At 38.9% G+C, this 21,873-nt stretch overlaps 1 protein-coding gene across 1 annotated transcript in view; it reads left to right on the forward strand.

Moving 5' to 3' along the window:
* The window catches only part of ABCA4 (ATP binding cassette subfamily A member 4), a 61,620-nt gene that overhangs the window by 27,133 nt on the left and 12,614 nt on the right, over positions 1-21,873 (forward strand). The window contains exons 15-32 of the mRNA XM_071436252.1: positions 1,051-1,272; positions 2,642-2,846; positions 5,163-5,261; positions 6,215-6,439; positions 8,798-8,975; positions 10,277-10,408; positions 11,016-11,155; positions 12,099-12,236; positions 12,494-12,681; positions 13,625-13,715; positions 14,296-14,501; positions 14,929-14,977; positions 15,502-15,743; positions 16,163-16,287; positions 16,921-17,019; positions 18,034-18,223; positions 19,952-20,046; positions 20,942-20,974. Of these exons, the coding sequence (XP_071292353.1) occupies positions 1,051-1,272; positions 2,642-2,846; positions 5,163-5,261; positions 6,215-6,439; positions 8,798-8,975; positions 10,277-10,408; positions 11,016-11,155; positions 12,099-12,236; positions 12,494-12,681; positions 13,625-13,715; positions 14,296-14,501; positions 14,929-14,977; positions 15,502-15,743; positions 16,163-16,287; positions 16,921-17,019; positions 18,034-18,223; positions 19,952-20,046; positions 20,942-20,974 (2,657 nt within the window). The remainder of the gene's footprint in view (positions 1-1,050; positions 1,273-2,641; positions 2,847-5,162; positions 5,262-6,214; positions 6,440-8,797; positions 8,976-10,276; positions 10,409-11,015; positions 11,156-12,098; positions 12,237-12,493; positions 12,682-13,624; positions 13,716-14,295; positions 14,502-14,928; positions 14,978-15,501; positions 15,744-16,162; positions 16,288-16,920; positions 17,020-18,033; positions 18,224-19,951; positions 20,047-20,941; positions 20,975-21,873) is intronic.

The raw sequence follows: 21,873 nt of genomic DNA on the forward strand, positions 1-21,873 counted from the left end.
TTCTGATGTGGGGAGCTGGTATTGGTGTAAATACATAGTTAGGGTTCAAGCTGCTCTGTCTTACCAGCCTGTCCTGATGAGTTGTTGTAGTTCCTGGTGTTTCCATTGCAGCTTGGGGGATAGAGAAAGCTCACTTTATTTGCTACACTGGTTTAATTAAAAATCAGAGGGTAATTAATATCAGAGGAATGTGCTTGTACCTGTAATTCACTTTCTTTCCCATATTTCACTATGCTAGTGTGAGGCACCTTTGTAAATATATTCTTATGAGACGTTGCATTCCTGTTGATAAAGAAATCAGTCTCTAAGGCCCAGTGGGATGTTGCAACCATGCTGAGACCTATTTATAGCCTGAAAGACCTATTTGAGCATTATATAAATTGACCTAATAAATAGGTCTCAACATTGGTTTTAAAGACTACATAGATAAATGGCAGCAGTCCCTGTTCTTCTTGAGAGAGAAAGCATTTAATCCACAAAAGCTCTAATGAAGAAAGGTCAATAAAAGTTCACCCAGTGGATCAGTTAATACACAAGGATTTCTGAGAAACTGCACTTGGATTTCTCAGATGTGATATGCTTCTGTTTGAATAACATCCAGGTGCAGAAGCTTTATAATTTGCCTGTGGTTTTATTGTGGGTTTTTTTAAAGATGCATTTTGTAACACTTCCTTACATTGTCTTTTCTGTACATCAAGCAAGTGGATTGAGAGGATGGTGTGAAGAGATAAATGAAAATCTATTGTAATATTTCAAATAGTTTTATTTGAAATGCATGAGTTTCCAAGGGGGCAGATCTTGCTTGGAATCATTTACTTGTTAAGACAGGGACAGAATGTCTGTTTTCAGTCAGTTATGAATTTGTTCATTCTGTTGTACTAACCTGAAGTCACAATCCAAGAACAGGGCTAAAGTTAGATGAAGGATTTGTTATTGTAATGACCTCAGACTAGAAGTCATACCTGTTACATGTCAATAGCAATTCTGACCTTTCCTGCTAGCAGAAAGGAGCAATACTTGTAAATTTTTCTGTTTTCCTTTTGCTTGCAGCATGGACAAGTGCTACATTATAGCAATCCAATTCTGTTCTTTCTATTCCTACTGACATTCACCACAGCCACCATAATGCAGTGTTTCTTGTTCAGCACCTTCTTCTCCAAAGCAAATCTGGCAGCTGCCTGCAGTGGAGTCATCTACTTCACCTTGTACCTGCCCCACATCGTCTGCTTTGTCTGGCAAGACCGTCTGACTGCTAATCTGAAGATCCTAGCAGTAAGCCTTTCACTGCTTCCATGGCATCTCTGCTCCCCTTCTCACAGTCCATACGTGAATCACAAAGTATTGCACACCTCTTCCTCTTGACTTTTTTGACTCAGGGAGGGAGACCCCTAAATCTCTCTTAAATAATTAAGGATTGCAGGTGTGGAAGCCTTTAGCAGGCCTAGTTCAAGAGATATCTTCATAGCTTTTAGAAAAGCCAGTAAAATTTATTTTATGTTTTGAATTCCAGGAAATTAGCATACTAGAATGTTTTAAATGTTTTGAATATTTCCTTGTAAGTTAAATCTAACTTCTGGTATGTTTAATAAATATGAAGGCAGTTCACAAAATAGGAACATTTATCTTTCTCATGTGCTATAACCTACTTAACACCCTATGTCTAAGCATAAGAAGACCTCAGGTTCACATTCCTTCTTTACCTGAACCATAAAGTTAGGAATTGAACCCCAGTGCCAAAGTTCTGAGAAATACCTTTCATCTAATGAGTTGTAGACATTCTTCATGCAGTACTTCCATGTTGGTTCTCTTCCATTTTAGGTAAGATAGTTAAAGTCAGGGGAGCTGGAAACTTCTTGCTGTTTTTTGAGATGGAACCATGATCTTACAAAATTACTCAGATTGATTTTCTGTTCCCATTGAGTCAGGAAGGAGAGCAGGTGTTTTGAGTCCAGTCTCCCCATTTTTATCAAGCATTCTAATAGCATAGGTAAAGGAACTGTCTTCTCTTCTTGCACTAGGAAATATAAGGAAAAAGGGAAAAGAAAACAAAACACTTCCAAAGCTGTAACTAAGTATATAAAGTTATAAATGAAGTATAAACTACTGGTTTATTAGTTTGTTGTGTTAGAATCAGCTAGCAGACATGACAGGGGAAGCAGTTGTAGTTTTCCATATCCTGATCGTCTGGTGTACTTGCTGTCATGTTACTCATAGTGGCCCTGCCTCGTACACTCAGGAAATACTTTGTTTCACCTAGGTAATCAAAGGTGTACACTGTAAACTTCTAGATGCACCTACAGTATTTTCCAAATAGACATTAATGAAGGAAAAAATCTGTGAGAGTTTCCTAGTAGTTAAATAAAGAACAGCCAAGGCTGAATTCAGTCTATTATAGCTAAACACTGCTTAGAATTGCAGAAAATTAAACATTACAGGCCAATGTAAAAGTGAAACAACTTTTCTCATGTCATTTATTACACAAGTTTTAAAGTCCAGTCCCTAAAAGTCAGAGGGTTTTTTTTGTTTGTTTCGGGTTTTTTGTTTTCTTCTTGTGGTGGGTTTTTCTTTGCTTATTTGGTTTTGGGTTTTTTTGCAAAGTGTCCCCCTGTCAGGGCTGAATATCTTTTTTCCTTTATTCCAGAGTTTGCTTTCTCAAGTAGCTTTTGGGTTCGGTACTGAATACTTGTCACGCTATGAAGAACAAGGTCTTGGCCTCCAGTGGGGTAACATCAGAACCAGTCCCTTGGAAGGAGATGAATATAGTTTTCTTTTTTCCATTAACATGATGATTTTTGATGCTTTTCTCTATGGAATACTTTCTTGGTATCTCGATAACGTTTTTCCAGGTACGCCAGTTTCTTATTCATACAAAGTAGTGGTAGTTGCTGCAAACTGTTTGTCTAATCAGTCTCTGTGTATTTCAGTGGCAGAAACAGGGTGTTTGACCTTGTAGACTATGAATCTTATCCAGTTTAGCACTACTGGTTTATTTAGGACTTCCACTTTTCTCTCTTTCTTTTCTCTCTCTCCTGTTTTATTCCTGAAAAGAATGAAGAAGGAGGAGTAAAAAGGAGGATGTGTTTTCTAGTCCTGTTTTATAATTTAAACAGAAAATAAATCTACAAAAACATCATCTGTTAAAATTCAATTTGTGTATACTTTTCTTTTGAAGAGTTTCAACCATTTCTTGTGAGATTGCTTTAAATTTTTAAAAATATAGATTTGACAGTAGATTAGATTTTCTAATTCACATATATACTTTGGCCATATTATGCAAACTGTTTCTTGAAGGATGGTACTGTTTCCTAAGACACATGCTGTGTCATTGGCAGTTGTGAAAGTTCCTGTGTGGATTTATTTTGTTTCTAAATGGAAGTCATAATTCTAGTACAAAGTCCCAGAAGGACTTTGTTATCAATTACAAAATTCTGGAACATTCTGTGTGAAAAAATGATTTGTCCTTCTAGCTTAAATGGTTGTCTTGCTTCATATTTAATATTGTTGCAATATAATAACTGCCAACTCTTATGCTGTACAAGCAAGTGAGCTTTCCGTTCATCAGTTTGTTATTCCTGCATGTGAACTGCAGTTCCAGAAGGTGTTCTTGGCAGATGGCTTTTTTCTTTTTCTTTTTCTTTTTCTTTTTTTTTTCTTTTTCTTTTTCTTTTTCTTTTTCTTTTTCTTTTTCTTTTTCTTTTTCTTTTTCTTTTTCTTTTTCTTTTTCTTTTTCTTTTTCTTTTTCTTTTTCTTTTTCTTTTTCTTTCTTTTTTCCTTTCCTTTTCTGCAACTCTGTTTGTTTAAAGAAGAGAGGACAATTGACTATTTGCATGAACACAGCAGGAACTAAACAATAGAAATTTCTTCATTCATAGATAAAAATCATTTTTTTTTCTGTCAGCACTTTACACAAAAGTAGCATCTTTCAGGGCTTCTAGTTAGTAGCTCCCAAGATTTACTCTGTCTTGCCTTTCTGCTGCTCTCTTTCAGTAGAATTTCTGTCACACATATGCAGCTCTGCCAAATGAATGCTGTACTATTTGAGGGTATGACAGGAATTCCCTGGATAATTCCTTGAGCCCTCTGGTTCTAGTCCTGCTCAAGTCTGCTCTGAAACCAGCCACCCACTGGCACAATGGCCCTTTGGCTATTCAAGCATTCTGCTCCATGACAAATTTCACTTGGGTTTGCAGTCATCCTGAATGAGAAGCTGTTTTTTTTTTTGCCACCAGTTTCAGAGGGGAATAATCCAGTCCATAGGAAGGCAAACTGTTTGTGAATGCAGACAGAGCATTTCTGTGCATGAATAGGAGTACAAGTGGTTGGCTGAAACACAGGTAGTTTCTCTTAATTCAGAAGTAAGCAGACACTTGCCTAAGCCGTGGTTTACAATTAATAAAACTGACCGTCTTTTGATGAGCATCACAGATCCCCATGCCTGTTTTGAATAAGTAACACAAGGCCAATAACATCTCGGGTTACAAAGATGCCAGTTTTAAACATAGAAGCTCAAATTCCTGCATTCTATAAATTAATATGATCCAGGAAAGCAGTGTTGACTTCAGTAAGTCTGGTCTGACCTGCCAAGAACTGGTAATGTTACTGTGCTGTCTCTTATCCAGACTGAATTAACCTGTAACTAAAAAAGCCCATGTTTATTTAAGAAGAGGATTACACTGTTGTCACTTTTCCTGAAAGTCTGTGTGCTGAAATAACAGTCAGAGTGTCTTTTCTCATTACCAGTTGTAAATTCAGCCCCAGCGTAATAAGTGTAAATTTAAAAAGCTTTTCAGTCATGACAAGCCTCAAGTGTTAAATGGGCATTAAAAGAAAGTCCCTGAGTGAGGCTAGGATCCCACCTTAAGCAGTGAGTTGCTGCCTGGTTGGTAAGGATTCAGGGAATAGCTTTATTCTGCAATTAAACTACTTTCTACTTAAGACAAGGTAAGGCAAGTCACATTTTCGGAATACTTTACTGCTGTCCAAAAGAAAAAAAAAACTGTTAACAAAATCTTTTCTATCAGCTATACTTGGTACGTGGTTTGACCTTCTGACATGCAACACTGGGACTGCAAGTGTTTATAATTAGACTTTGCTTAGATGAGTTTGTACCTACTGCAGAATGGGGTTATGAAGTGCACTTTACCTGCTTATTTTTATTTTAGGGGACTATGGGCTACCACAGCCTTGGTATTTCCCTCTGCTCGAATCCTATTGGCTTGGCTCCAAAAGCCCAGAAGCTGAGAAAACAGCAACTACTGATGGTGAGTTCTTTTAAAAATTTGTTTTTTAGAAATAACTTCACTGATCTGCTTAAAGGTGACTGCATAATATTTCCATTATCTGGCCTGCTGCAAAGGTGAGAGACTGCCATACACTGGGAGTCTTGGCAAGTGCCTTTGAACTTGGAGTGGTGTGCTATCATTAGATCATTAGAGGTGAGTCACCGTTCCATCTGAGAGCATTTAAGGCCTGGCTTAACAAGCAGCATCAAATCTTCACTCTGTAACCAACAACTTTTGAGACATTCAAGGAGTTCTTACTGCTCAGCACAACATCCATGAAATGTTAATCTTACTCTGAGGTTTCCTACTTTTCTAAACCTGACTCTTTTCTATATAGTCTGACACTCATTTAAGCCTGTTTACTTTCTGTTTCTAAGCAAGATCATAATCTATGCCACCCTTGTACCAAGGTGAATAAACTCAGTAAAGAGCCAGCAAGTTGATTAGGAGCTGGAGTATGTCACGTACAAGATGCTGAGAGAGCTGGGTCTGCTCAGCCTGAAGAGAGAAGGCTCCAAAGAGCTGGATTTGTCAGATGTGTCGAGTGGAAGGATGAGAGGCAGTGGATGTAAGCTGGAAAACAGGAATTCAGATTTAATATAAGAAAAAAAGTCATTACTATTAAGGTAGCTAGAGCACTACAACAGGTTGTTTAGAAAGGTTGTGAAATCTCTATCTTTGGAGATTGTTGCCCATGATCTGAATTGGCCATATTTTTTGAGGATTGAACAGGAGGTCTTTGGAAGTAATTTCTGATCTAAATTATTCTATTATTATCTCAAGTAGCCTGATTGTGCTGATTGTTATTTCATCCTCTCTTCTACAAAGCCCTTGAAAAGTTCAAGGCTTAGGGCTATTTCTTTTTCCTCAAAATACCTCTAGGGATATTAAATTTTTGTTAATTAAATCTTGATTACTTTTGGTTTATATAGAAAAAAGTCCAGAGTCAGAAGGTTGTGTGGATCAGAAGACCACGGAAAGGGAAAAAAATGAAAGCAACTCAAATAAATCTGAAGAACCTGAAAAAACAGAAGAAAAGAGTGACGGCCAGGGGAAGAAGGATGGTAAAAACAAACAATGTAAACACAAACGAGAAAAAGAACCCGGCGAGCAGGGGAAGCCTAAGACAGATGTCCAGGACAAAGATGAAATTAATAGTAAGGAGAGAGAGCAACCTGAGTACTTCTGAGATACTATACTCACTGTACTTCATACCAAACTAGACATAGCAGTGATTGGAGCCAAGCCACAAGAGCTAGTAGGGACTCAGTAGGTGATTGCATATAACTGCCAGAGCTAAGCATGACAGAGACATTGACTCTTATTTATTCCTCTAGATTCATCATCCCTTAGAATCTTTTAGCCACTGCACTTAAGACAGCTGGCTTCCAGAAGAGCTCCTTAACTTTTTATTTTTAATCATACAAGTGCAGGATGTTTCTTTGGCAAGTTAGTTTTCTTGCTGAGGGAAGCCTCAGAGCCACATACATTGACTCTTTAAAATTAAACAGAGCCATGACTTCAATAAAAATATGCTGAGGGGAATGTTCTTCCCTCTTAGTCCTTCCCCTTTTTTTTTTTTTTTTTTGCCTATCTTTTGTGTGTTTTGCATCAGTAGGAAAAGGCTGGTTTCAAAGGGATTTATCTGAAGTGCTCTGTGTGTCTGTCTGCAGCCTTTTCTGATGCTGACATTAGCCATCACCTAAGAATTCCTGAATGACCTGTCTTGTTTTCAAGCCCCAATGTCTTCTTTTGTGGTGAGCCAGAGGAGTTTTCTGTATGAGATGCTCAGAGGAATGCATGTGGATTCTGTAGCACAAGTAACTGCTACAGGCAGCTCTGAGCCATTTCTGACTCTCTTGAAAAGCCAGAGATAAAAGTGGGGTCATCAGAGCTCCTCAGTCGGCACTGAAAACATGCATTCAGGGTGAATGGAAACAGGACAGGACTTCAAAGGAAAAAGACAGGCAGAGGTTAAAGGTTATTTCAGCCAATCTTCTCCTAGTACTGCCTTATCTTTTTGGTGCTTTACTCCTTAGTTCCCAGGTTCCAGCTGCTCCACAGCCACAAAGGAAGGGCTTTCTGCCTGTCACTGCATAAAAAAACAAACCTGTCTTCCCTTTCAGCCACCCAGGAACTGGGAGGCATGAGGAGAAGCTAAAAGCAGGCCTAGTACAGTTCAATGACAATGAGGATATAGGATCAAAATGGAGAAATATGAATCACAAAAAAAGGGAGCTCAACCTTCCACCAGTGTCCTTCAGGTGATGCAAAGCAGATACTGGGGGAGATATCAGAGAATTTTCCTCATAACTTGTCAGTGAGTCTTGCAGACAAGATTGTGACACATATAAAACCAAGGAAGGTGCCCCAGTTGCCAGTATATGGGTAACTATCTAGCCAGACTCCATGTGAACTTTTGTGAATATAGAGATGTTTGTATTTGTCCCAGCAAGGTGAATGGAAACCTAGATTCTTTTCACAAGTCAAAAGAAAAGTTACTCATAAAAATAATTTTATCTAAAATAGTGCTACCCATTCTATATTGATTATTACATCTGTTCTCTCATGTACAACAAATTTGGAACTTTTTCCTGAGTCCTGCTGGTGATAATGACAGCCACACAAGCTGCTGATGGATGTGGGGCTGGTTTTGCCCAGCTCGTATTGGCTGCTCTCCACACAGGCCTGCTGGGTACTGAACAATTCAAGTAAACTGCAATTGCAAAATAAGCCTTCTACAAAGCCTAAAGCATTCTGTGTAAATAAAAGTGGACAGGGTCTTAGTTTCAATTTCTCAACTCCCATAATTCACATTGCCCAAGGGCTTAATTTACTTCAAAGGAAGTTTGTTTTGTCTAGAAGCTGGTGCAATAAAATGTCTTGATGGTGCTATTTGCAATAATGCATTTTTAATCCTGAGAGAAAGCCATCTCATGTAGTGCTCATGTTAGGTACTATCTAAATCCTGACCTGTTCTCAGCAATGGGGTAAATTTCACCCAGCAGGATTAAAGGCAAATTTTTTTGTTGTTGTGTTTTGTTTGTGTTTGGGGGAGGTTTTTTAAGCATCATGGTCAAAGAATGCACAGCTGGGCAGATTATTTGAATGGCAGATTTCAGCCCAGCTAGAAAAGCAACCTGCTGCTTGTTTAATGTAATCTCTCTGCCTATCTAAGTATTTCCAGAAAACAATTCCCAATAATCTTCCTGCTAGACAATGAGAACAGAAAGCATGTTCAGTTTCCCCTGGCCCAATGAGTTACCTCTCCACAGACCACCACAATTCTGGGCTCTGCTTCTCCTCTCATAGATATGAGGGTAAATCTAAATAAATTGCACTGCAATTAGAAATCTGGCCTTAGTTTTGTACTGGTGTGACTTGGAGAATCTGGCCTTGGAACAGGGTTATTATGCTGGGTATGTGCTATTGCTTCTGCATTTACTGATCATCAGAACTAGGATTAAAACAGGTGCTTTTATTATCTTTTCATTTTTGATTTCTTGCCTTTCAAGTAAATGCCTTCTTTGAGCCCGAGCCAGCAGGATTGATTCCAGGAGTGTGCATTCAGAACCTGGTGAAGATTTTTGCAAACAGGCCCAAACCAGCAGTAGATGGGATAAATATTACTTTTTATGAGGGCCAGATCACAGCCTTCCTTGGTCACAATGGAGCAGGAAAGACAACTACCATGTAAGTCTCTTATTTTAGAAGAAGCAAATCTGGGGCAGTGCTCTATTGCTGGGGCAGTCTTTTCTTTTCACTCTTCCCTTGTCTCTCTACCACCCCTGCAGCTGGCTTGACACACAACATTAGGCCTTTTCCAGACAGGGAAATGCTGCCCCTAGGCATAAAGAAGGTATTCTGGATTAGTTAAAGCCCTGGGAGGGAAGTCATGCATGACACAAACAAGTGAAAGTCCAGAGAAAAGGAAGCAATTCTCTCCCCCAGAATTCATTTCCCATGGGTAAACTACCATAGATGAAGAAAGAGAAGGATCTTCTGGTTGAAAGAAAAAGTTTGCAAGCCACTACATTCCACATGTTCTTGGTTTCTCTGACTGGCTCTAGGTCAGTCACATCTATTGGTCTGTGTTCAAAGAAATATAAAATACAGGCCCTCTTTAAATAAAATGGCTACACGCATGCAAGATCCATGTCCAGATTAAAATGTTCCTCTAGTCCTAGAAACCAAGCATTCCAGGAAGCTGAACTTCAGAGATGTTTAATTTTCTTTATACAGAACCTTATTTGGCAAAATAGGATTCATTGGTGAGCAAAACCTTTTATAAATCTGTGACAAGTTCACCAAATGTTGAAAGAATTAAAAGTGTTTCATTATGATTTTTCTCAGCAGAATACTTTAGGATTTTTCAATTAAAACACTTTTATTTCAAAGGCACTTTAAATTGCCTCATGATTTTTTAAATTGTTTCACAAGGAATATGTTCAACCCAAAGTAAAAGCATCCTAATCTGCTAAATGTTTTGCAATTTGAGGGGCTTTATTCTATAAAAAACAATTTTTTTATTGCTTTGAACTTTTTTAAACTGAAAAATCCACTAATCACCCAAATCTATTAAGAGATGCCACCCATTTACAACATAACATTTGGTCTTGTCGTTTACAGAAAATAAAGATCTAGGACATGAGTCAGCATGGCCAGAGACCTCAAGCCATTATTCTTTTTTCATCCTACTGAGCCTACTGATTTTAGACCCATTTATATGTAGGGGTGATATAACATGCTGAACTAAAACAGTTTCTTGATGGAAGCCAGAACCATATAGACAGTTGTATCAAAAATTACATTAGCAGATCCATCAGATTCTCGGTAGCACATCAAGAGTACTTACATGCTTTCCACTGGGGTGGTTTCATCAAGGCCTATGGTAAGAAGTCATCATGCTCCATCTAGTGGAATCATGTAATGTAGCTTCCTTATCTAGCACAGAGAGACAGGAGAGGGGGCATTTCCTCGTTTTGTTTTCCCAGGTCGATACTGACAGGCCTCTTCCCTCCCACGTCTGGAACTGTGCTGGTTGGCGGCCTGGACATCCAGACTCACATGGACTCCATTCGGCACAGATTAGGGATGTGCCCTCAGCACAACATCCTGTTCAACCAGTAAGTGTCACTTCATACTGCCTTCAAGGAGAAGCATCCCAGTCTGCATGTGTGAGAATCCCCAGCGCCAAAGCAGGAGAAATCTCCTGCATCATTTCACTGGGAACAAAGTTTCTTAGGAAAATAACACTGCTCCTGGTGTTTTCTTTTGCAGTGTAGGCTAGCAGGAGTTATCCTGGAGGCTCATGCACTATAATTTAGGACCACTAAAGCAAAAAAATCCAAATTGACAGTGTAGTAGCAGGATATTTTTATGCTCATTTCTTACTACCACTCAATCACTTACTGCCTTCTCTGGTGATTTCCAGTTTCACTTCCATTAGTTTGTGTTCATCTCAACAGCAGACTCTCTTACATTTTATTCTCATAAATGGATGGTTTGATACCTGCTATACCTGTTCCTTTAGTAGCAGGTTCTGCTTTGAAAAGGCAAAGAAAGAGACTATGACCTCCAAGTGAAGTGTGTTGATCCCAAAGAAGATCTTTTAGGGTAATACAACCTCTCTTCCTTTAGCAAGATAAAGCTAGAGTGAATTTATTGCTGCTCATGAATAAAAACAGTTTATTCATTTAACGTGCCTTCCTGCCTTTCTGTCTGCTGTCACAGCCTTACTGTAGCAGAGCACATCTTGTTTTATTCTCAACTGAAAGGAAGATCCAGGGAAGAAGCTGAACAAGAGCTAGAAACAATGCTGGAAGACATGGGCCTCACCCATAAAAGAAATGAAGAAGCTCAGAATTTGTCAGGTGCCCACAAGAATTTTCTAAGTTGTTTAGTCCTGCTGCCTTTTCTTTGTCTCACATAGAATCATGGAATTGTTTGGGTTGGAAGGGATGTTAAAGATTATCTAGTTCCAACCCCTTCTCATGGCCAGGAACACCTTCTGGTAGACTAGGTTGTTATAGGCCCATCCTGGCCTTTTGGCAATTATTGGTCAAGTTACATATTTGAGGCCATATTCTGACATATCAATGTGGACTGGGGGGATGCTTTCTTTTCAAGGAGTAAATGGATCTGTACAAATAGTAAAGCTGGCACAACCTGTCCCTAAGGCTTCTATGTCTAATAAATATACAACAAATTCAAATATACTTGAAGCTATTAGTTTTAAATAAATATTTGTAAAAAAAATTGATTAATATAACAAGCAAAACAAAATAAAACCTCCTATTATTTCAAGGCAAATGAAATACTATACTGTCATTCTGCCCCACTGTATGGATCTGTGCTCCATAGTACTGTATTATTTGGTAGGAGTAGTTTCTTCCGTTCTGAAGGTACAAATGCACATAGTGTATTTGAATAACTCTCACTTCCAGATTCGAAGGCTGATTTGAACAAACAGCCATCTGTTGTTATACTACATTGTCCTGATTGCAACTCTAAAAAAAAGTTGGTTAGTTTAATGAAAGAACATGAAAACCTCATATCTTCCTGCTTTTGTTTCTGGCAAGAAGCAGAAAATGCAATGTGTAGATGGAAAATACATATTATTTATATATGTATAAATAACCTGGTCTGAATTTCAGAAGAAAAATTACTATTCATTTATCTTTGCAGAAATGTGTCTTGGGATGGGTTTAATTTTATTTGTAGCAGTTTGTCTGCACACCAAAAAGCAATTTTAATTACATCCCTATGACTTATAGAACTTATGTTATGCTCCTGGCTGTGTTTGTCCTCTGGTAGGTGGAATGCAAAGGAAACTGTCTGTTGCCATTGCTTTTGTGGGTGAAGCAAAAGTGGTAGTCTTGGATGAGCCCACTTCTGGAGTTGATCCATATTCCAGGCGATCTATCTGGGATCTTCTGCTGAAATATCGCCCAGGTAAGATTTGAGAGTAGAAACGGTTTGATTTTTTTGGTGGGATTTTTAAAATTTGCAATAGATGCAGTATGTGCCTCCTGTGTAAACTGTCATGAGTAGTGGGATATGACTACAAGCAAACAAGATTCTTTGAACAGAATGGTTGTGGCAAACTTGAGACTGACCTTGGTGCAGAGAAATAATTGCCAAAAAGCTAAACACAGTTTTGAGTTCCAGAGAGAGTTCATGCCTTGAATATTCCTCCATGTTCCTTCTAGGCAGAACTATTATCCTGTCAACCCATCATATGGATGAGGCAGACATCCTTGGAGACAGAGTAGCCATCATATCCCAAGGGAAACTCTTCTGCTCAGGCTCTCCTGTATTCCTAAAGAACTCTTTTGGCTCTGGCTTTTATCTCACCCTTGTTCGCAAAATGAGAACCACAAAAATGGGAAGGGCTACAGTAAGTATGAGTGTAGTATGTTTAATCTGAGTAACACTTGCACTGCACCAAGGTAAAAAGCACTTAAGTGCCTCTTGACACTGTGTACAAAACTGCAGGTAATCATATGATTATATAATTATGACTATCATATTAGCATGGTTTAGGTTGGAAGGGACCTTAAGGATCATCTAGTTCCAACCCCCATGCTGTGGGCAGAGACACTTTCCACCACACCAGGTTGCTCAAACCCCATCCAGCCTAGCCTTGAACACTTCCTGGGTGGGGCATCCACAGCATCTCTGGGCAACCTGTTCCAGTGCCCTCACAGTATAGAATTTCCTCCTAATACCTAATCTAAATCTACCCCTTTTCAGTTTAAAGCTATTCCCCCTTGTTCTATTGCTGCATGCTTGTAAGTCCCTATCCAGTTCATTTGTAGCCCTCTTTAGTTCTCTCTGGAGCCTTCTCTTCTCCAGGCTGAACAACTCCAGCTCTCGGGTTGCTTTTGTCCATATACAGGTCTTTCTGATTCTTACCTTTGCAGTACACTGATTTTAAGTATCAGGTAGTCTGGTAAGTAGCTCAGACACCAGAAAAGTCTACATTTGTCCGTAGCTAAACCAGCCTCTCACAGCTTGAAAAGTAGGGTTCTGGGTGCTTTCTGTTGACATAGTGCTTCCAGTCCTAGTAGCAACACAATCTGAACACTCATGAGCCCTGCTGATGGCATTCCCCAGGTATCTTGTATGCAGTTTAGAGTTGATTTTGTGCCGATGGATTTATGTTTTCTGCATTGCTCGATCTAGTATTCAGATGATTTTCAGTATAGTGCATTCAAGATGCTCTGGATATGACATATTTTTCTTTGGCTCATGCTGTTCAAATACTGACAGCCTTTACATCCTGTTTTGAGTGTATCTGAAGCACTTTAATGTTTTGCTCTCTTGCTTGTCCATGCTAGTCATTTTGTAGCTGTGGATCTCAGTGCTCCTGCTCCTGTTCCAGCTGTGTGCACAGGGATGAAGAAGGAGCTCCAGAGTTTGAACTGGATGGTAAGAAGCAGGATGGTTCAGCATTCCAGGACATAACTATGTCTCCTGTTATGCTGCAATCTTATCTTAAAGATCAATGCTGCAAGGGCCCACTTCTTTGGTCCTTGTGTCTAACATTTGTATTCTATTGTAACATGAATTTAATAAGGGTTTTTTGTGGTGTTGCTTACCCTTTTTTGTGTATATGTGGTCTCAAGTACAGATGATGAAATGGAAGTTTGTTTGCTTTACAAGTATGGTGTTGAGTTTTGTGTAATTTTTAAATAAAAACTGAAGCATATCAATAGCCACAAAATAGACTTCCTCAGAAGAAAAAGTAATTTTGGCTTTTCTGCATAAGATAAGAATTTAAGTAGATATTCCTGAAGATTTGGTTGTGCTTTATTAACAAACCTGATATAGTTTCCTGCTATGAAGTTCCAAAGCATAATTAGCAACATAGCCCAGTCTAGTGCAAAATTAACTGAGGTATCTGTGAGTTATGTAATAGAGCAGTACTCTTTAGTACAAACAACAGCTTTCGAAATCATGCTCAATATGGTTAAATATTCATTCTATGAATACTCTTTTGACTTCACAGGAGATCTAAATGAGCTAGCAGAAGTAATCCACCATCATATCCCAGAAGCAAAATTAATTGAAAGCATTGGTCAGGAGCTCATTTATCTTTTGCCCAATAAAAATTTTAAACAACGATCTTATGCCAGTCTCTTCAGAGAACTGGAAGAAACATTGGATGACCTGGGACTCAGCAGTTTTGGAGTTTCAGACACACCACTTGAAGAGGTAACAGACAGATTAAAATACCTGCTGACCTCACCATAAGCACCCAAAGTGTTTACTGAGACTATTCCTGTTCTTAAACAGTTAATTCCTAATTCCTAAAATTTCCTTCAAAATCAAGTCCTATAAGCTGTGGCACATTCAGAAAATCTTTGAGAAGGGCCTAGAGAAAGGATCCAACCCTTAATTCATTGTAGCCTCATGGAGCCTGACTCATTAGCTGAAATGCATCCTTTTTTTTTTTTGGTATTTTTGTTCATTTATTTTCTGAGGTATTTCTTAAGAGAGCTGATTATTGATAATAATATGAAGTACTAAAAATGTATCCAAATTTTCTTCTTTTATATTGAAGTATGATGTATTGTGTTCTGAAGGTCAGGTTATTGTAGCTATTCTTTTCCTAACCAGAAAATGTATTTCTCTGTGGCAGGTTTTCCTAAAGGTGACAGCAGAAGCTGACCCTGAAATGCAAAAATCAGGTAGAAATACACAAATCCATATTTGATTAACTGTTCTTGGGACTGCTTTTTATACTGAACACTTTATAAAGAGGAGTTTCATAACTTTCAGTCTTTTATGTGTTCTTGACAAAATAAATTTTGTCAGCAAATATCTGGTTTTAGGGCCTGGCATGATAGCTGAAAAATAAAGATTAAGTCAGCAGAAAGACTTCTATTTAGATTGGATGAGATTCTTAACTATGCAAATAAAAGTAGAGTGTCAAGCACCCAGATGTCAATGGTTTTAGCAGTTGTATAAAAAGTAATTTGCTGACTATTAGTCCATAAACTACATAGGTGATTAAACTGTTCATCCTGCTGAGTAAGAGGAGAATTAACCTGTATGATGTCACTAAATACAACCACGGTGCAACAGTTGTAATCAAAGCAATCTGGAGATAGGATACATATGGTTGGTAAAATCTGGACCTCATTAAAACGACTGTGCTACTTCATGTATGGAAGATAAAGTGTCTTCTCTGATGCTTCTCATCTTAACCTAGGAGATGCTCAAGAAAATGGTTCTGCTCTTGCCAAAACTCCTACTGAGAACAAAGCAGCTGAACAAAGGGCCCTGAAAACCAGTGACACTTCTCGAATGCCAGTAGGCAAACCAGGAGATCAAAATGAAGGCAAGGGGTCCCGACAGTATAAAGGCTTTCAGCTTGTACAGCAGCAGATCAAAGCACTGCTCATCAAACGCTTCCACCACGCCTCCCGCAGCCTCAAGGACTTCCTAGCACAGGTATTGACTGGCTTGTGCTGTTCTAGGCTCTTTCCCACAGCATTCTCAACACTGTCTTTCCAGCAATGATGGCCCTATGGAAAGCAATAGAGGTGCTGCAAATGGGTAACAGTGCAGTTATGATTCCAACTCTTTTGCCTCTTTTATTTCTTTCTGCTTGGAGTCTACCAACTGCACCAAGTTCATGATTCTATCACTATTAGCCCAGTGTTTTATTTTTAATGTAATGCAGTTCTATGACAACAAGAATTTTGAGCAAAAGGGCTGGAAATTAATTGTTGATATTCAGGAGTTAAACCAGAATGGATCTGAGTGCTCCCGCTTTCCTTCCTTGGCTTATCTGTATTATGGGGTGTGTACAGTGTCACTCAACAATGTTTATACAATAACCTAATGTGAAGTTTTTCTGTTCCCTGCAGGTTGTTCTCCCTGCTAGTTTTGTGTTGCTGTCTCTAGTACTTACAGTCATTATTCCTCCATTTGGAGAATATCCTGCCTTAACATTACACCCTTGGATCTATGGACAACAGTTTACTTTCTTCAGGTAAGAGGAATCACTTAAAGTACATCTGTCACACATACAGCTATGTCTCCCTAGAGTTTAACATCATGGGGCCCTGTCTCACTGCTTTTTTCTCATTCTGTGTGATGTAAGAAAAGATTCACTTCACTGGAATCAACAGATTTAAAATAGCTTGAAATTGGTGCAGCTGGAGAATACAACTGCTAGTACATCTAACAAATAGTCTTTCAAATATCTTTTTAACTTCAGTATTCTCCTCTTCCTACCTGATTTCAGGACCTCAACACTTACAAAGTTACATATCCTATCTAACAGGAGATCCAGGCAAATGAAAATGCAGAATATGTTTTTCATCTTCTGCTTACTGACTGTGACAGCACTGAGAGAATAGCAGTGAGGATTCAAGCCTTTTTTAAAAAAGCTGCAATTGGACTTTGTCAGAAGTCAGCTTTAGTATTAGGAGAAAAGAACCAAAACCTTTCAACAATCTCGAACATTCCGTGTTTTTACATAAATAAATAAAACAATTGAATGATCAGCATTTGAAGGGGGGCAGTTGGTACTGCCATATGGTGGTCCTCCTCTAGTTGCTATGTGTATTACAGTATCATGGTTTGAAAAAATATTTTATAAAGTCCTATCTTATTCCCTTAGCAATGAACGTCCTGGCAATGAGCAGATGGTCTCCCTTACTCATGCTTTCTTGAATAAACCAGGATTTGGAATTCGCTGTATGAAGAATCAGCCTCTTTTGTAAGTTGCTAGCTATTTTCTCTTGAATGAGATCCTAGCAGGATACTTCTCGTGGAACTTGAGTAGTGAAACAAGAATGTACTTGCTTGACTCTTCACAAGAGCCAGTGCTTCAGATGTGTTGTTGGCTATATCTAATATTGGGCCAAAAGTAACAAACAAGCAGCAAGATAACACTGCCACTGGATTAAGAATTATTCACAGTGCTCAATGTGACTGACTAGAAACCAGCTCATGCAGCTTGGTATTGAGAGTTAAGCAACCTTAAATTTATGTCAGTATGTCAGTAACCTCAGGCCCAGATCTTTACAGCTTCCCTGGCCCTTTCCATGTATGGAACCCTTCAGGTTCTTCCAGTTCCCATTGGTGTGTTTGGAAGCAACAACTTTAGCAATCACTCAGATTGTGAAGTGGCAATAGGACAATGTCTATGATTTGAAACTGTTCTCATTCTGAAGTGAGGGCAACATTAGCAGGGCTGCAGCTTTTGTTGTCCTACCTGCTTACTCTGTGAGTCCTGCTTTGCAGCCATTTGTCACTGGCTTGCTATGCTTTGATATTTGTTCCCGTTCTCCTGACACTTTCCCAGCCATGATATCCAGCAATTTGATCCTCCTGGTTGTCCTCTCTTCTCCTGTTCCTCTCCTCTACCTGGTATAGCAGAAACAAAGAGGAAACTCTAAAAAAGGAAAAGATACTGCATGAGAAAGGAAAATGATAGTTTCTTCACAAAGATATGTTCACTGCAGATTTCCAGTACTAAGGGATCAAACACAATCCCCTTGTTTCTTCACTGTCCTATCTGCAAACTGAAGGCAGTAAACTTGGCAGAGATGTGGGGGGAGATTATATTTATTCATGTGGACCAAATACTTTAAAATATTGTTCTTATTCAAAACTCACAGGATGAGGGCTGAGGGGGGAATATCTGCAATGGGCATTGTGGTTTTGTAGATTTGTGAGTTCTTGCGGACTGTTATCTCTGCACAGCTTGAAGCTCTGTACCTCTCCACAGGAACTACCCATGCAATAACATGCCAACTGCCTGGAGCACACCTGCTGTCCATCCTAACCTAAGCAGCCTCCTGCTGAGCCAAGAGTGGAGCCCCGAAAATCCGTCACCTTCCTGCAAGTGCAGCACTCACAAGAAACTCACTATGCTGCCAGAATGCCCTGCAGGTGCAGGAGGCCTCCCACCACCACAGGTTGTGTCCTTGTGCCATAAATCTTTGTAGAAAAGTTTCATGGCAAGTGCTGGAAAAGGGATCAGTGTCTAAGTACCTTGCCATACTAATATACATGGAAGAAGTCGAGTATATTCTTTTTCAAGAGAGCAAGACTTGCTGGAATTCGGAATTCAGTTTCAGAGGTATAGGAAAAGCTTGCCCATTTAAATTAATGTTGATTACTGTTTTTCATTCAAACTGCAAACTTTTCATGTAGAAGAGAGTCACAAAAATTTGAATGATTCTTCCCATAATTTTAAAAAATATTTTCTTTTGCCCCAGAGAACAATTCTACTTAGAAGGTTGCCTTTCTTCAAAGGAGGGAAGGGCAGGAGGGAGAAAGAGGAAAGAAAAGAATGAAAAAAATGTCACAATATTTAAAAAGTGGACTGTGGTCCTCTCAATGAAATGGGAAAATTAATATTCAGTGAACTCCAAATTATTCTTTTTTCAAGTCTTTCAGTTCCATTTCTTTCAGAAATGTTTTAAGCTAGCAAAATGAATATTTGTATCCATGCACATGAAGAGGAGTAATTTAATAACCATAACCATTGATGCTGTATGGAGGAAAAGAAAACTACATTCCCTCCTCTCCTATCCATGAATGATCTTAGTAGTGCTCTTTATAAAATGTGCTTGCTCTTTTGAAGAGCAAAGGAAAATTACAACTTTTCAGTGTTTGCATTTAATAAATGTTTTTCTAAGAAGTTAAACAGAATTGCAGCCACTCTCAGAGTCATAGCTTGCTAATTCTAGTCCTCTAAATAATGTATTTATTATAATATTATCCTGATAATTTTGCAGGATATGATAGTTTTGTAAAACTTGTCAGAAAGAAACAGTTCACTTGAGTCTCCAGGAAAACCAAGGTGTGGAAATAATTGTCAACAGAATTATGTTTAAGCATAGATAACTCAATTAATGAAGGCACTGTGGAGATGTTACCAGTCTTCCCATCTAGAACCAGCTGGATGTCTAATGTGTCTTCTGTGTCATACTCTCTCTGGACAAATGCAGGAACTTCTGGAAAGTTCCTTAGACTTACTTTCTAGGTCATTATCAGATGATTTCAGGTCGCAACCTTTGCCATCTGAAGCTGCCCAGGAACCCCTTAAAATATATTCTACCTTGGAATAAGCTCAGAGGTATGAGGTCTTGCATTTCACATCAATCCTTGTAAAATACTCAACAAAGCTGTCATGTGGCATCATTTTCATATTAAAAAAAAAAAAACAAAAACCAAAAAACTTCAAACTATCTAAAGTGCTAGTGAAGGTGAATTTTTGCTATTAACTTTTACCTAAAGTTGCTAAATCATAGCAAACAACCTTCTGTTGGTTGGTTGGTGGGTTGGTTGGGTTTTTTTGACTGGAGCCTGAGTTGATTTGAAGTTTCCTACTTTCAGATTGAAGAAAAAGCCCTGAGCAGCCCTGACCTTCATTGCAAAGACCTGTTTCAGATTGGCATGCAACTGTTTTGCGTTGCATGCATCACAAACTTTTTGATTCTTTCTAAGGTTTCAGTAAAGTAAGGATGTTCAGGCTACAAATGACCCTCAAGTGACTGACCTACTCTCTGTCAGTGATACCATGAACCTGAGCATTTTCTCTGAACCAAAACGACTTTTTCTCTTTTCCTGACGAACACTTAAGAGCTTAAGGCACTCTGAACTTCATTGTGATTGATTAGGTTTTTGTTTCTTGCCAGAGAGTGCAACGCAGCACAGAAATTCTTCAAGATATGACCCACAGAAATATTTCAGATTTTCTAGTGAAAACATATCCCACTTTGATAAAAGGAAGGTAGGAATAAATCTCTATTTCTTTTTTATATTTCGTTTTTTGTACCTGGTGATGAAATTCTTATTTAATAATGACATAACACCTGATTTGTCACAGTATTATGTAGATTTGAGCACCATTTCTGATAGAGGACTAGAAGAGGCTGATTTTAGGGGACTTAAATATTTTCAATTATAACTATTTGTATAATCAGGTACTCCTTTATAGGCAGAGCTAAGTGTCGGTGCTGATGGAATGCTGTGTTAATGGTGACAAAAATGGTGCCTCTGCAGAGCTCTGGTGAGCTGCCTTGCAGAGATATTACCTTGTCTCCCTGAAGAACTGTAGCCACACTAATGTGACTATCTGCCTGAGTTAATTATCACTTGCTTCCCAGAAGTGCTAAAGAGCAGCCAAAGGACAGTGTTACAGGGATACATCCATCCTACTGATAGCTCCTCAGCTGGCAGGTGTGGTAGTTAGCTGTGCAGTGCCCATGGCCTGTTATCACTTCGGGCCTTGCTACTTTTTCAGTTCCCAGCAGAGTTCCTAAAATTCCCTTTATATTAGCTATGTGCTGACTGCCTTTGACTGCTTCCCCTTAGCATGTGTCATAATTGCTTGGGATGCATCTTTTAAAATCAATTAATTATGGATTAGAGTAGCCCAGTATGTGTCACTTTGGGAATCCTTCTTATCTCTGTATGAGTTGAAGATGAATCATGTCAGAAAACAAATAGCCAAAAACACACTGCAAGGAATACCAAAAGTCCTGCCAACACCACAACTCAAAGTAATAACCAGCAGACTGGAGGTCTGCAAAGTACAGGAATTCAACTTTAATTTTTAATTAAGCCTAACATATCATTGACTTTGGTTCTGTGCATTGAGAGGGGTTTCTCTTTGTCTATTTCAGCTTGAAGAGTAAATACTGGGTCAATGAGCAGAGGTAAGAAAACAATTCACAGATTAAGGTAGTAAATAAAGGAACAATGTATTTCTGTTTAACCAGGGAGCCTCACAATGTTTCTGTAAATGGACAAGGAGAATTGTGGCAGAAATTGTAAAATAAAGACATGGCTTCAGTGGGAAATAGGCTGGGGATCAGGAAGGGTTTCCCTGCAGGAGATGAAGGCAAGAGGCTCACAATGGAGCTATCAGAGCTTTATTACCTACAGGAGTCAAACCAATGGGCACCATGCGGTGAAAAGGTTCGACACAATAATACAGTATACTCTGCTGCTGCTGTGACACAGCTCTGTTAGTGCCATAGAAAAAATATAAACCCTCCAAAGAAAGGACCTGATTGGGATGAAACCTAGACACCAGCCTATCAAATACAGGAGTAACAACCACAACTGCCTGCTCTGTACATGAGCAGAAGTTAGAAACCAGATTCCACTAGTTCTCTTCTTTAGGTAGAGACAGCAGCTAACCCCGGTGTGTGATATCTACTCTGCAGTTACAAAGCTTTGAAAGAAACTGGTTAGCCTGAAGCACATACTTATTTCATTTTTCACCAGTGGTAGGATTTCACTTCAAAGATAGCAGGTGGATGACTGCTCTTCTTCACAGAATGTCTTCTTCATGTGCAAGCATTGCTTTCTATGGGATTAGACTTCAGTTCCTCTTGTGCAGTAGTATTTATCATTATGTACTGGCTGGTACTGGCATTGGTAAATATCTGCTCCTCTCAGAACACCTGAAATTTCAGCTGAGGTCTGTGCTGTCCTTAGTCCTCCATGCTGTCTAAACCATTACATAGCAATTACCTTGATGTAAAGATTTTGTTTTGTAGAAATCACTGTTTTGTTTTCTCCAAATCTTCTCTCTAAATAATTTTCTTAG

This window comes from Agelaius tricolor, unplaced genomic scaffold (genome assembly GCF_023055355.1).
Source record: "Agelaius tricolor isolate 1412-34295 unplaced genomic scaffold, bAgeTri1.0.p SCAF_11, whole genome shotgun sequence".
Lineage (NCBI taxonomy): Eukaryota > Metazoa > Chordata > Aves > Passeriformes > Icteridae > Agelaius > Agelaius tricolor.